At 36.8% G+C, this 14,033-nt stretch overlaps 1 protein-coding gene across 1 annotated transcript in view; it reads left to right on the top strand.

Annotated features, from left to right (window-relative positions):
* HMCN1 (hemicentin 1) overlaps positions 1-14,033 on the top strand; it is a 446,768-nt gene that overhangs the window by 237,243 nt on the left and 195,492 nt on the right. Inside the window, exons 16-22 of the mRNA XM_019635448.1 lie at positions 2,156-2,350; positions 5,044-5,139; positions 6,314-6,441; positions 7,869-8,013; positions 10,927-11,039; positions 12,881-13,040; positions 13,652-13,820. Of these exons, the coding sequence (XP_019490993.1) occupies positions 2,156-2,350; positions 5,044-5,139; positions 6,314-6,441; positions 7,869-8,013; positions 10,927-11,039; positions 12,881-13,040; positions 13,652-13,820 (1,006 nt within the window). The remainder of the gene's footprint in view (positions 1-2,155; positions 2,351-5,043; positions 5,140-6,313; positions 6,442-7,868; positions 8,014-10,926; positions 11,040-12,880; positions 13,041-13,651; positions 13,821-14,033) is intronic.

Consider the following 14,033-nt stretch of genomic DNA (forward strand, 5'->3'; position numbering starts at 1 on the left):
AATTAACTAGGCCTTACACACCTAGAATAAGCAAACTATGAGGAATTTTATAAACTATTTAAAAATATGTTTATTTTGCCTGTTATTTTTATAAGTCAAATTCTCATATTAAGAGAAATCTAAACACAAATGCATTGGTTCTTTTTAAAAACATATTACTCAGCTGTGGCATTGAACTTAATTTTATTTAGGTTTGATAAGCAAGCAATAGCATTTCTGAAATTGCCTTGGTTTTTTTGAAAAGTGCAAATTCAAATGCACTGGATCGAGGTTGTTATCATACACACTTATGCAAACACACACGATTATTGTTGAAGTGTTTTAATATCGACTGACTCATTCATATTCACAAAGTTCTAGCAGCCATGTATACAAGGCACAGAGCACTATGTTAGTTGCAGTGAAAGATAAAAATATGGTTGCAAATATAAACTCTCCGGGGAAAATCGAACATATTGTCTAATAAAAGGCTAAAGGTGGTCATTGCCATGAGAGTGGTAGAGAGTGAGTTCCCTGAAACCTCATATTCATTTGGGATGGTAAAAGATGACATTGAGAAGGGGCCTGGTGAACTGGATTAAAGAATTGTCAATGTTTCAATAGCCAGAGATCAACAGCAGACGTTGCATTTGAAAGGGGTGGTGGTAACTCAGGTACCAATAGGAGAAAGGTCAATCCTTGTTCGGAAAGGAGTGAGGAGTCCTGATTGTCTAGAGAATAGGATGTGAGGAGGGAATAATGGGAAATGAGGCTACAAAGTCAGAGGAGGCTCTTTAGTCCAGACTAATAAAGCACCAATGCTGCCTAGAAGACAACTGTACGTCTGAGTCTCAGGATTCCCACTGAGAAGGGAAGATGTGATCTCTGGACCCACTTTTATTAGTTGACTTCGGGCAGTTGTAAGAACCCATAGAAAAAGGGGAGGCTGATAAAATAACAAAGAATCATGACTCTGGAGTCAGATCGACCTGATTTTCAATCCTAGCTCCCCTGTTCAGCTCCATGTGATGCTTAGCAAATTAACCACCTGTGCCTCTGTTTCTTCATCTATAAATTGGAACCATAATAGTATCTACCTCAGGGACATTGTGAAAATTAAGTGAGCTAATTAACGGAAACCACTTAACACAGTCCCTGGCTCTATACGTGACAGTGGTTGTAATTCCTGACCAATATTTAACCTTGACATTATCAAGGAGACCTCCCTTGGGTATCTCCTTAAGAATCCTTCCTACATGAGCAGGTTAATGAATTACCTCTAACAGTATCCTCTATGTTTCTCCTTGCCTGGTGCCTCAAACGTCATTACTCGTAAGTTCTAGAGGACAGACTGAGTGCCTCCTCTGTTTGGGTTTGCTGTCCAGCATCCTCTCTGTATCATTCTGGCGCTTTCCCAGGTGTGCCTCTGGCATATTTCTAATTCTTCCTCCTGACTTCTGTGGTTACCTGAGTTTTGTGAATAACTGTAGCCTTATTATCTATAATTTTATCATTTCTGAATCATCTCTTAACTCTAAGATTTTAAGCACTTACTCTTCTCCCTTTATCGAATACCATAATCTGTTACTTTAATTTGTATTATTAATTCTCTAGCTTAAATGTCTTAAACTCAAAGATGTGAAAAACGTGAGGTTTTGAGAAGCAAGAACATGATATAGAACAGATATAATGTGGGATTAAATACTCTTAGCTTGTTATATAGTAATCTATTGAAGAATGAACTCTGGCATAAATTTTCATTTAAAATTTTGACTAGATGGAGTTAGCTTTGTAAAGTGTTAACACATTTCATCACAAGGCAAACTTCTTAATAAGAAACCTTAAAGGTTTGAGCAGTATGACATAAACTAAAATTGAAAACAAATTTCTAAAATGAAAGATTATTTTTATTTAAATGAATCTTGGTTTAATTCCCCACTCTTCTTCATTGATCACTTTAAATAAATAGTTGAACTTCTTTGTGTGTCTATTCATGTAGAAAGCAAATCTGCTATGTCAACAGCAGGCAAGAATACTTAATGGATAAATTTATAACATATGAACAACGGTTTGATTCAAATTCAATCTGTTGACAGTTTAATAATTAAATTTATACTTAATATGCCTGTATACTATCCCAATGACCTTTCTTGTTGTTATTTTAAACATCTTCCAGCACCTCCAGTTTTCATACAAGAACCTGCTGATGTGTCTATGGAAATTGGCTCAAATGTGACATTACCTTGCTATGTCCAGGGTTACCCAGAGCCAAAGATTAAATGGCGAAGATTAGACAACATGCCAATCTTCTCAAGACCCTCTTCAGTGAGTTCCATCAGCCAGCTAAGAACAGGAGCTCTCTTTATTTCCAGTAAGTTAAAGGAAATATATTGTATACACATATAAGCGTACACGTTACATATGTATGTTATGCTTAGGTATTGCTATCTTTAAAATAGTGAATTAATCTTGTCAACACATTTTGTGTTTGTTGCATTTCACTTTAAACTAGGATTGAACTCATATTTGGGAATTGTCATACATGAATTATATTTTATTCAAATGTATTTGTTATATCATAAAGGCTTATGAAGCAATATGACTTCTTCATGTCTCACCATTTCTTATTGCAAATAGAGTGACCTGGGTGTGTAGGTGGATAAGTGATTACATTTTATTGACTCTGATACCAACTCTTGTATACAAAGGAAAAATATTACTAATAGTAAATGTTAATTATTTTTTTTGTCAAAAATACACAACCACATGCATGGGACCCTATATTCTACGGAAACTTCTTGATTAAAAGTTATGTGTATCTGGAGCAGAGGGTTTTTTAAAAAATTCAAATATGCCATCATCAAAAATTTTACCTATAAAGTATTAAAGCATTCATTTGTAAACATTTTGCACTTTTCCAAACACTGTTAAGGATATTTGGATAGCAGCACCAGAGGAATAAAAACATTTAAATGATGAACTGGTTTTTAAAAAGTAATTGCATCTTTGGGATATTTTGTAGAAAGTCTTCAGTAAGTGATTTCCATATTTATTAACAATATTAAATGCAAATTAGCCACTTACACTTTCAAATACAAATTAAACTGCCTAATTACAAGTGCTTAGGTATTCGGTGCTGTGCGAGGCTCTGTGGTGAAGACAGAAGTCAAATGTGGGGTTCCTTACCGAGGCATTGTACAACTCACCATTGGATTGGATGGCCATAAATGTACCTACCAGGAAGTACTCATTAGATTGGATCGCATTGTGCACAACTTGAAATGTGCTGGTGAAGAAATGCATTTAATGAGATTCAAAATAAGGAACACCCCACCCCAAGCTTCATAGGCCGGAAAAGGCATTTGAAAATACTGTTTCAAAACAACTGCTCTCCAGGATAGGAGGAGAGATGAGAGAGAGAATGGGGAGGCTCCCATAGTTACACAGGTAGGGTGATGTTGGGATGAAAACCAGCCCAAAGAGAAACAAATTAGACCAGAAACAAAGCAATTGAGGAGATGAAAGAAAGGGAATAAAAGAGAGCAGTGTATTGACCAGTGGTGGCCCAGTTGTCCAAACGAAATCATCTAGAAGGAAACTCGTGATTACAAACTTACTTCTCAGAAATATTTTGTATTTCTACACAAATGAGTTCAAGAGTTAATAATATAAAAAATGTCATGGTTAGAAGCAATGCATGACTTATGAACCAGGTGATGGGCTGCGTTTTCCTTTGCAAATGCATGTTTGCTGTTGCTGAGTGGACACTGTCTGAGATGCAGTTCTGCAGTGATATGCATGTGATTAACAAATAAGTAGAAACTTGGCCAACTCCACTTTGCCTGAGAGGGTGTGGAACTATTCACAATGGAAAGATATATTTTTCTTTGTCAAAATCTTATCAGTGGATTAAACTGTGTTTATTTTAGTAACGATATTTGCAAAGATGACAGTCTCATTCCCCTATTTAAAATCTTCTCTTGCCTCCCTTATTGCTCACAAGACAAAAAAACCCCACACTCTTTAGAAGTCACCAGGCCACCTCTTCAGCTTCAGTCTCCTCACTCTGTGCACACAACCTGTAACCCACGAGTCCTCATCCTGTGATCCCCCTACCACTCCCTTTCATTAAAAATACTTTGTAATACACTTTTTATTATCCTGAAAAAGTTCTGTATGTTTGGTCTAGCTACATGATAAAAAATTATTTTGATATTCAAAGTGTAGTACAAAGGAAAATGAAGTAATTTCATAAAACTCTATATATTTCAATTAGCCAGTAAATATTCTGGCAATGTCTAGACAATGTGCATACGTGTTTATGTGCATCACCATGAATTTGACAGCTCAAATGTAGCCTGATACCGGAGTATGGGATTGATGACTCAAAAACTCTAAGCTGGTGAGGTGACTTTTTAAAATGGTGGGCATTTCTTGCCAAAATACTTGCTTGTGCTTACACAGAATTAGATTGTAGGCTCATATAATTATAAACAGTCGTCAAATCCAGGAATTTTCAGTGGAACCTTCAGCAATCTTAGGATAATTGTTCCTTTCATGATTCTGCCCCACTTATCACTTCCCTAGTTTTTACCCACTAAATGTCCGTAGTCTCCTCCAATCATTGGGTCAACTAAAAAAAGAATCCCCCCTGCAGGCCTCCAAAGTGCCCCCGGGTGGTGGGTAATGCAGCTTCCCATTCTTAGAACAGACCATGATTTTTCAAGTCATGCTTTTTTGCCTTTGCAGCCTACTGGGTTTGGACTGCCCCTTCCACTCTGTCTTCTGTTTTAAGGTACAGCTGAGATATTTTCTTCTGTGTGAAGCCTTCCCTAATTCTTCCACATGCCCTCAGTCACTCTTCTCTCTGTTTCTGCAGCTCATTGTTTGAAGCTTTAGGGTAGAATTTATCCCACTGTGGTGTGAGTGTTGGTTTTGGTATATGTCTCCTCCCCATCAGAAGGCAGTACCATATTGTCCACCCACAGATCTCAGCCCTGTGCCTAGCACATAGTTAATGCTCCAGAGATGGTGTTGAATGAATAAATGATCTCTTATTTTTAGACTTGTGGGCAAGTGATAAAGGAACCTATATTTGTGAAGCTGAAAACCAGTTTGGAAAGATCCAGTCCCAGACAACAATAACGGTGACAGGACTTGGTAAGACCAATGAGGTGTAGACACCCCATGCTTCAAACTCATCAGACTTCTTTACTAATCGTCTCTTGCCTGTATCACTGTTATTTCTTAAAGAACCAGGTAAATATCTGACTAGTAGATTAGTTTTCCCTCCCCCACCCTATTTCCTATTTCATAGAATGTTAGAACTGAAAATAACCCTAGAAGTCATCTTCTCACGAAGGTCGATGTGAATAAATTGATTTAAGTCTAAATATGAATCCACACACATATTAGAGCAGTACAGTTCTTTTCTGTTTACATTTTTTACATTTATCATTTTAGTTCACATGGAATTGTATTGTCTATGATACGAAGTAAGAATATAATATTCTTTATTTCCAAGTGGTAAGGCATTTGTTTCAATATCTTTTACTGAATATTCTCTTCCCACTGATTAAAATACCTATTTGGTCACATGCTACATTTGTATTCCTACATGTATTCCTTGGAATTCTATTTATGCACTAGTTCTACATTGTTTGAATTATTATAACATTTAGTGTGATTTTTAAACCTGTCAGTGCATGTCTCTCCTTAATACACTTTCGTAAAATTTTCTTTGTGTATCTCCCTTTATTCATCTACATATACTTAAATTTTCCAAATAAATCTCTTATGGATTTTGCTTTAACGTATGTTAAACTTGTTCATTGATTTCTAGAAAAGGACATCTTTACGATAGTTCTCTACCATTCCATCTGCAGGAGTTCAGTGTGTTTTATTTACTTGACAAATGACAGTCTTATCACTGATCTCATCCCTTCCAATAAGTCCTATTCACAGGTTTATATTTGTATTCCGGAAAATGTCTTGATGAGTCCACTTTTCTGTTTACAAATGCTTTTGGTCACTGTCTGTCAGTCTGTGGAATACATTGTAAATTTTTTGGCTTGACATTTATGTCTTCCATGCCGTAGATGTATTTGTTTTCACTTCCTCTGCTTCTATGATTTTACCTGCCCTCTTGCCATTCTTTCTGCTTAGAAGGATCCTTTATCTCTATCTTCCAATTCATACCCATGTGCATTTTAAAGTCTTGTTTCCTGAAAACTCATTTTTTAATAGCATAATTAGTCATCATGTTGGCCAATACAAGAGTGTGCCTTTCTGTGGGTGAAGTAGAGTTGATGGTACCTGTACTCTCTCTGACTAGTTGCTCCACTCATTGGAATCAGCCCTTCAGTGATCAGCGTAATTGAGGGACAGCAGCTTACGTTGCCTTGTGCTCTATTAGCTGGAAATCCCATTCCAGAACGTCGGTGGATTAAGAATTCAGCCATGGTAAGAACATTTTAAATCCATGCATTCACATTCCTAATTTTCTTGAGTGAGAGACAATGTCTATAGAAATGCACACTTGAAACCTATGTAATTTTACTAACCATTGTCACCCCAATAAATTTAATTGAAAAAAATAAAAATAAAATAGGAAAGAAAAAGACAATGTATTCCCACCATTGAAATTTCAATTTGTAAATATACAAAAATGTATTTTGTGAGTGTACCAAAACTTTTCTTCTGTATTAACATGTTTATGCAGTTCATATTATTTTGGAATTAATAAGATGGACAATCAGTGTGTAATTTTTATAATTTTGCATCAGATTCAATGTAATAAACTCATTTAAGAATATGTAAAACCTGAAGCAAATATGAAGTTATTTTCATAGCATTTAAATATTTTTATATCCTTCTTTGTAGGACATAATGAAATGTTAATATTCTCATAAAATCCTTCCATTTTATATATTAACCTTTATTATTAACTTCAAACATTATCTTGTATTGTGAACTATTTAAAAATATGGATCTATTTTGTGTCATTGTTTTCCAGCATATAACTTCTAATTATGAAAGGATGTGAAAGATTTTCTCAGTTCTGTGGAATTTTTTTATAACATGCTATCTATGGCAATAAATTTTCATCTTGTTACAGCATTTTTTCCCCCATTTTCCAGAGCAGTCTGACTCCCTCTCTTCTTGAAGTACCAATTAGAAGTGAATTGACTCCATGGAATAAGATGTAAAATAGTTCATGTTTACACAAAAACCTGAGAAAAACTAGTACACCTCCATCAATAAAAAATGCCTTTATCATATAGGATGATACTTGTTGAGCACTAAGGTATCATGTCGTTGAACAAAATGCTTGAATGGTACAGAGTTAGAAGTGACCATTCTTAACAGGAAACATTGCCCACCTTCTCTGACATGGTTCCTGTATCATACATTGTCCTCTAATATTTGCATCTGCTCATTGAAAAGCGTGGGTGTTGAGACTGAGTCACACTTTGTCAGCTTGAATAAGTGCCTGTTGGCCAAAATAAAAAATACCGAATGGCTTGCAATAAGGTCTCAAAAGAACAAATGAAGCCCAAAGTGAGAATGACCCATGAAATTTGCGTCCTCAGTGATAACAAAAATTGCAGTCCCATGAAACAAGCGGTGTCTCTATTTCTCTCCTTTTTCCAGATGTGCATAACTCAGATAGGTGTTCGTTGGTATCATTTTTGGTAGTATATCAGCATGACACATAAGTGATACTCCTCTTGGTTTAACATTTTTTGCTCATCGTTTTTCACTTACTGATGTTAAAATATTTTGCTAGTTTACAAGACATTTACTAACTCGGTTGAAAAAAAGCAGATTCAGTTTGGGCTTAGGCAACATTGCCTTTTTAATTAAAAATGACTTTTCTTGTCTTTAAGTTGGTTCAAAATCCTTACATCACTGTACGTGGTGATGGGAGTCTCCATATTGAAAGAGTTCGCCTTCAGGACGGAGGCGAATACACTTGTGTGGCCAGTAACGTTGCTGGAACCATGAACAAAACTACCACTGTGGATGTGCATGGTAAGAGACACACCCATTGTAATGCTTTCCAAACCTGTTCAAAGCTGGGTTCATTCATATCTTTAAATGGAATAATTCTGTTCCTCTAGTTATAAGAAGTAAATATCTTTCCTCATTGTTGTTCTTAACAAAAGGCCTTGTTTCTTGAACAATATTTACATTGTTAAGGCTGTTTCCAGATTTCTCTTTGCTATGTACACAAAACGGCATTACTGGGAGTCACCAGCTGAGTCCGGCCAACGGCTTTTGTAAGTGGTTTCTTAATTGGTTAAAGTGAACTCAGCTCTCAAAGAGTTATGTTTAAAAATACATTTTAATTTCAGGCAAGCTGAACTTATTATACCATCCAAATTGCCTTTTCTTTTTGGATTGTGCAACAAGCATGTCCTTACTAATGACCCCTTTGTGTGTTAGCTGGAAATGACCTAAACTTTTTCTAAAGGCCACCTAATGGGCTCCAGAGAATCTTTTTGCATGTTAAATAACTTAGTAGTCACAAATAAGAAAATCCAGAAGCTATCTTTTTTCCATTCGTGACTAACAGTTACCAACTTTTTACATCTCAATAAATGAGTGGCAGCTTCATAGTTTAAGAAATGGTCCTAAGTTTTTTTCGTATGTTCCCTTTAGAGACTTTGCAACAAACGTAGCTTTTTAAAGTGTGGTATTACAAAATAGTTCTGTGTGCAGAGATGAAAGTAGCAGAGAACATTTATTTTTAGTAGTTAATTCAATCTTTTTTTTAGGACATGAATTGGAGAATCCAAGTAATTTCCAAATTTTGCTTGGTCTGTTGAAATGTTCAGTGACTGCAGACCATCTTCTTCCAAAAAAAAATTGTCTTCTTTTTATTATCTGCTTCTCATTGTAAATAGCCTCTTCCACCAATCTCAATCTTATACTAATCTCAACCAACATCACATGAGATATTCTTGAAGAAATCTTATTTTGAAGAAATACTAATGTAACACTAAATAAGTTATAGTCTAAATTAGTGTATACACAGAGTGTATACTCGTATATATAGAGAAAGTAAGCATAAAGTTATGTTCAACTATTTTTAAAGAAGATCAATCTAAAGATTTCCTGGAGGGTACTTATGGACTGGTTTGAGAACCTAGTACAGAAATACATTCATATCATCTCCCTTTGGTTTCTAGAAACTGCCTAGAAGATGGTGTTGGGAAGGATTCTGAGGTACATTTTCACTTGGGTGAAAGTGACATAGTGATCCAATTAGTTCTGATGTCTGCCAGATCAGAGGAGTGAGGAGAAGACAGACAAACCAGTGATTTAGTTTATCATGATGCAGAATATTTTAACAATTAAAAGTTAAAAGGTTACTTCACAACATCGTTTTATCCATATTGGTCCAAAATAAGTAACTGATTTGGTCAATAAGGTTAAAAAAAATCAACCCAGACATTTGACATGAACTAAAGCAAGCATCCCTTTAGCCCACAGATTTGTCCTGTATTTCTGTTAATTAGCACTACTATTCTTTTATCACTTTGCCTCTCCACTTTTAAGAATACTCATTAAAGGCCCTCAAGCGATTCTTAAAAGAATGAATTAATGAATGCAAATGTAAATGCAAATTAAAATGATAAATAAACCAGTTGCCTGTCATGTTGATTTATGTAGATTGACAGTCTGGAAAGAAACAGCTCTTCCATACTCAAATGACATCAGATTTGAAAACTGTTGCCTGAATTTGCCACTTTCCTTTATAGCTGTCAAACTCAATATACGTTTAAGAATATGACTTATTCCATGTCGCCACAAAAAGACAGCATAGTTGAAAGTTGACTAATCCATGATGATTCTGAAAATTAAACTTCTTGCTTCAGAGAGTAGCCTGATGTTCTTGTCTAGGACTGGAAATTTGCTCCTGACTCTTTAAGAATAAATTATCTAGAAAATAAACCCAGCCTTAGGTAAATATGAGTATGTAGCAAAGCTAATGGAAACCTTCTACAGAAGTTGTGCACCAAGGTCTCGGGTATCTCTTATTCTGCTAAACTTCTACTCCATGGTGGCTGTGATAGTTCTAGAGAAATCTGACTTACAGGCAAGAGACACAGTGAATGCTTGAGCGCTAGGAAGCAGTACTAGTCTCATGTTTTGAGAGGAAGAAGAGGAAATGTCTGGTATATATGAGGCTTTCATTATGTTTCTGTACGATATCAGGAACTTTCATGTATGGGAGCTTCTTTAATCAAATTCATTATTTTGAGAACATTGAGTATTGATCATTTTTGTGTGCAAGTTGGTTATGATTAATTGAGATACACACAGAATGGAATGATCAACGTTCTTTCTTTTCCTTTTGTTTCTACTCATACAGTGTTAATTCTTCAGTTGTTTTCTTAAGTCAAAAGGTGCGTTGTTCTTCTTCGTGAAAAATATTGACTTAGAACATATTTTTTCTAGGTTAAATTCAGTAGCTTGCTAAATGACTCTTGTGTATACATAGATAGTTAGTGTGCAGTGATTAAACAGTCCATTTCTCTGGAGGTGGGCTTAAGTCAGCTCACTCAGCTTAATAGCTAATGGACAATGATGAAAGATATGTGTTAAATGTGTAACTCCTAGGATGAAATTTTATCTTGAGTTTCCAGGGAAAAATCAATTTTCTTCAGCCCTCTCTTATTTTTGTTAGAAAAGTCAACTTATTACACATAATTTATTAGTTGATTTTTAAAGTTTTTATTAAGTTCTTCAGATCATAACTATTGTATTTACTTTGTTTATTACACTCCCTTACAAATTACCCTACATTTCTTTCAGAAAATGTTGAGGCTTGGCTAGTTTTTAATAAATGTTCAGCATATCTGAAAAATGTTCAACTTTAAACATATAGGGCTAAATGGAAGGACAGATGCTCAGATTTTGAATACTGCTTCTTTTCAGTTGTACCAACCATTCAGCACGGGCAGCAGGTACTCAGCACGATCGAAGGCATTCCAGTAACTTTGCCATGCAAAGCAAGTGGAATTCCCAAACCATCTGTCACCTGGTCCAAGGTAAATGACACATCTCATGATGCTTGTTCATGTTACGTGTTATAACAGTATTTAAATATTTTGAGTCACTTATGGAACTTGTGACTGGAACATAAAACCTTATGAAAAGGAAAACCCATGCAGTCATATTACTTGGAAGGGATCTTAACATGGCCTTAGAGCAGTCACCTACCTGATGCTTCAATAGTATTAACACAACAGTGAGCTCTCATATGGCACCTTTTGCACGCCAGAAACTTCCTAGGCACTTTTCATGTTGTAGCAGGCCCTTTTACCCTTGCCGCATCCCCTCAGCCCTTGATTTCAGCGCAGCTCTGGTGGACAGCTCCATGCACACTGCCCGGGTCACGTGTCATACACGTGCCTCTCTGGTGTTTGGACTCAAAGCTTTCCCCAAAACCTCGCAAGACCACTCAGCCTGCTATGAGTTATCCTGGAAGTGCAGGGGGAATAACTCCTGTTGGGGGCAAGTGTCCTGCATAAATGCCTCACTTCTCACCCATGGAAAGAACCCTTCTGAGGCGCATAGTGTCTCGGAGGGTCCCCAGTGCATTGAAGCTGATCAGCCCAGCCACAGGGGAAACCAGAGCAGTGAAACCCTTTCTTGGCTTTCTTTCCTTCTCTGCCTCACTCTCCCACCCCTCTGCTCAAGCCCCTGGCTGGGGATTGCTTCCTAAGGAAACGTCCTGTCCCCAAATCTTTGTCCCAGGAAGCCAAAATAAGACACATCATGCAAACTCATTTATTCCCCTCTGTATTCCTGTCATGAAGTTGTCCGGGTTTTACTTGTATTGTTGCAGTGAGGAAAAACCCATTTCCTGAGGAATTCCTTTCCATCCAAACAGCCATGAAGTTGGCATATTTTTTTAATTTAAATTTGGCAGATATAAAGTAATATAAAATGTTGACATAATTATGAAATGTGACATTTGTATAATTAGAGAAACAATCAGACTATTTTGCCACACCACCTAATGTTATGCATCTAAAAATCTCTGACATATAGGGAAGTTGGTGTTATCAGTAGGTTAAATTAACAAGTTAAGATTTCTACATTCTGGGCAGAAACATACAAATGGTGAAGCTGATCCCCAAACTGCACAGTGTCTGGTACCCAGTTGAAGTTTAGGGGATTTTAGGAAAATGTAAAAGTGAAATCTTTCCAGTCTGGCTTTTGTTCTGTGATCAAGAAGCCCAGAGTTTCAGAGTTTGGGCTCCAGGGCTCGACTGCGGGGGTTCGAGTCCCAGCCCTACCACTGACTGACCGTGACTTTGGGCAAGTTAGTCCACATATCCCCCTAGCTTTAATACTTTCATCTGCAAATGAGGGTTGTGATAGTTCCTACTCATAAGATTGCTGTGAGCATTATACTAGTTCATTCATGAGAAGTGCTCAAAACAGTACCTGGCTTAGCATAAGCGCACCTCATCCATTACTGTTACCATTATCCCTTCCATTTTAAAAAAAAGTTTTTATTGAAAGATAACTAACATACAATATTATATTAGTTTCAGGTGTGCACCATAGCTATTCAACACTTATATACCTAAAGAAGTGATCACGTATCAAGTCCAGCAACCCTCTGACACCGTACCACGTTATCACCAAATTATTGACCATATAGCTCTGAAATGAAGGGGACATCATTTGGTGTGAAGAAATAGCACCTTTGCTTTATTCCTTTCATTTTTCTTACTAATAACTTTCTTCAAATTAGCGTTTTTTTGTTTTTTTTAAATCTCGTGCTTTTCCCCTTGGAGATGTTTTTTCTGCCTTTTCCAGACATGAAGTCACTCTTTGTTATCTTAAAAAACACTTTGGTCTTTGTGGTGTTTTGCAGAAAGGCGAGCTGATTTCCACCAGCAGTGCTAAGTTTTCTGCAGGGGCTGACGGAAGTCTGTACGTGGTATCCCCCGGGGGTGAGGAGAGCGGGGAGTACGTCTGCACCGCCACCAACGCAGCCGGCTACGCCAAAAGGAAGGTGCAGCTGACCGTCTACGGTGAGAGCTCGTGCAGGAATGTTTTTCTTTGACATAGCCTGTCTGTGCCAAAACTCACATGTCTCTCCCAAATAATGTTATCGGAGAGAGAGCTGTCCCCCTACAGCGAGTTTTGTTTTACAAAAATGCATTTTTTTTTTGTACTGTTAACCAACACCTCCTTTACTTAGATTCAGATGTAAAGGGAGAGTAATTGTGTAGCCTTTTGGAAAAAAATTTGATGGTGTTGTCCCAAGGAGTGTGCTGATTGAACCCAACTCGGCAGAAAACATCCGTTAGTTAAAACTCCCTGCAAAGCCAAATCTCAGCTATGTGCTGCTTAGCACTCTGCCTAGAGGGTTTCCTTTTACAGATGGCAAACTCTGAAAGGACATTTCAGCCGACTTCTTCATTGTATCATGAAAGAAAAGCTAAAAAGGGTAACTTTTTAATCATTTTCCTTTCAGCTGTCACAATAAATGTATTAATGGACAGTTTTAGATACGCCCCAAAACCTTGGAATAAACAGCATCTTTTGGTCAGTTATTTAAGAATATTTGCAGTCCACATGTTAATGTAAATTAAATGTTTTCAGTGCACTCTTTCCCTTCCAAAACATGTGTTTATTTTAGTAAGGCCCCGAGTGTTTGGAGAGCACCGAGGACTGTCCCAGGATAAGCCTGTGGAGATCTCCGTCATTACTGGGGAAGAGGTGACTCTTCCATGTGAAGTGAAGAGCTTACCCCCACCCACAATTACCTGGGCCAAAGAAACGCAGCTCATCTCGCCATTCTCTCCAAGGTAGGAGGCCTGGGACAAATTGCAACACAGGAAAACAGAATCTCTCAGAATAGATGGTTGTACCTACTCAAGTTTTCAACTATTTAAAAAAAAACACCTTTTAAATTTGAGGTTATTCACACATACATTTGAGCCTATAGGAAATATATATATATATATATATATATATATATATATATATATATATGCCTTCTAAATCGTTCTTGACTATCA

The sequence above is a fragment of the Hipposideros armiger genome, unplaced genomic scaffold (genome assembly GCF_001890085.2).
Source record: "Hipposideros armiger isolate ML-2016 unplaced genomic scaffold, ASM189008v1 scaffold_22, whole genome shotgun sequence".
NCBI lineage: Eukaryota > Metazoa > Chordata > Mammalia > Chiroptera > Hipposideridae > Hipposideros > Hipposideros armiger.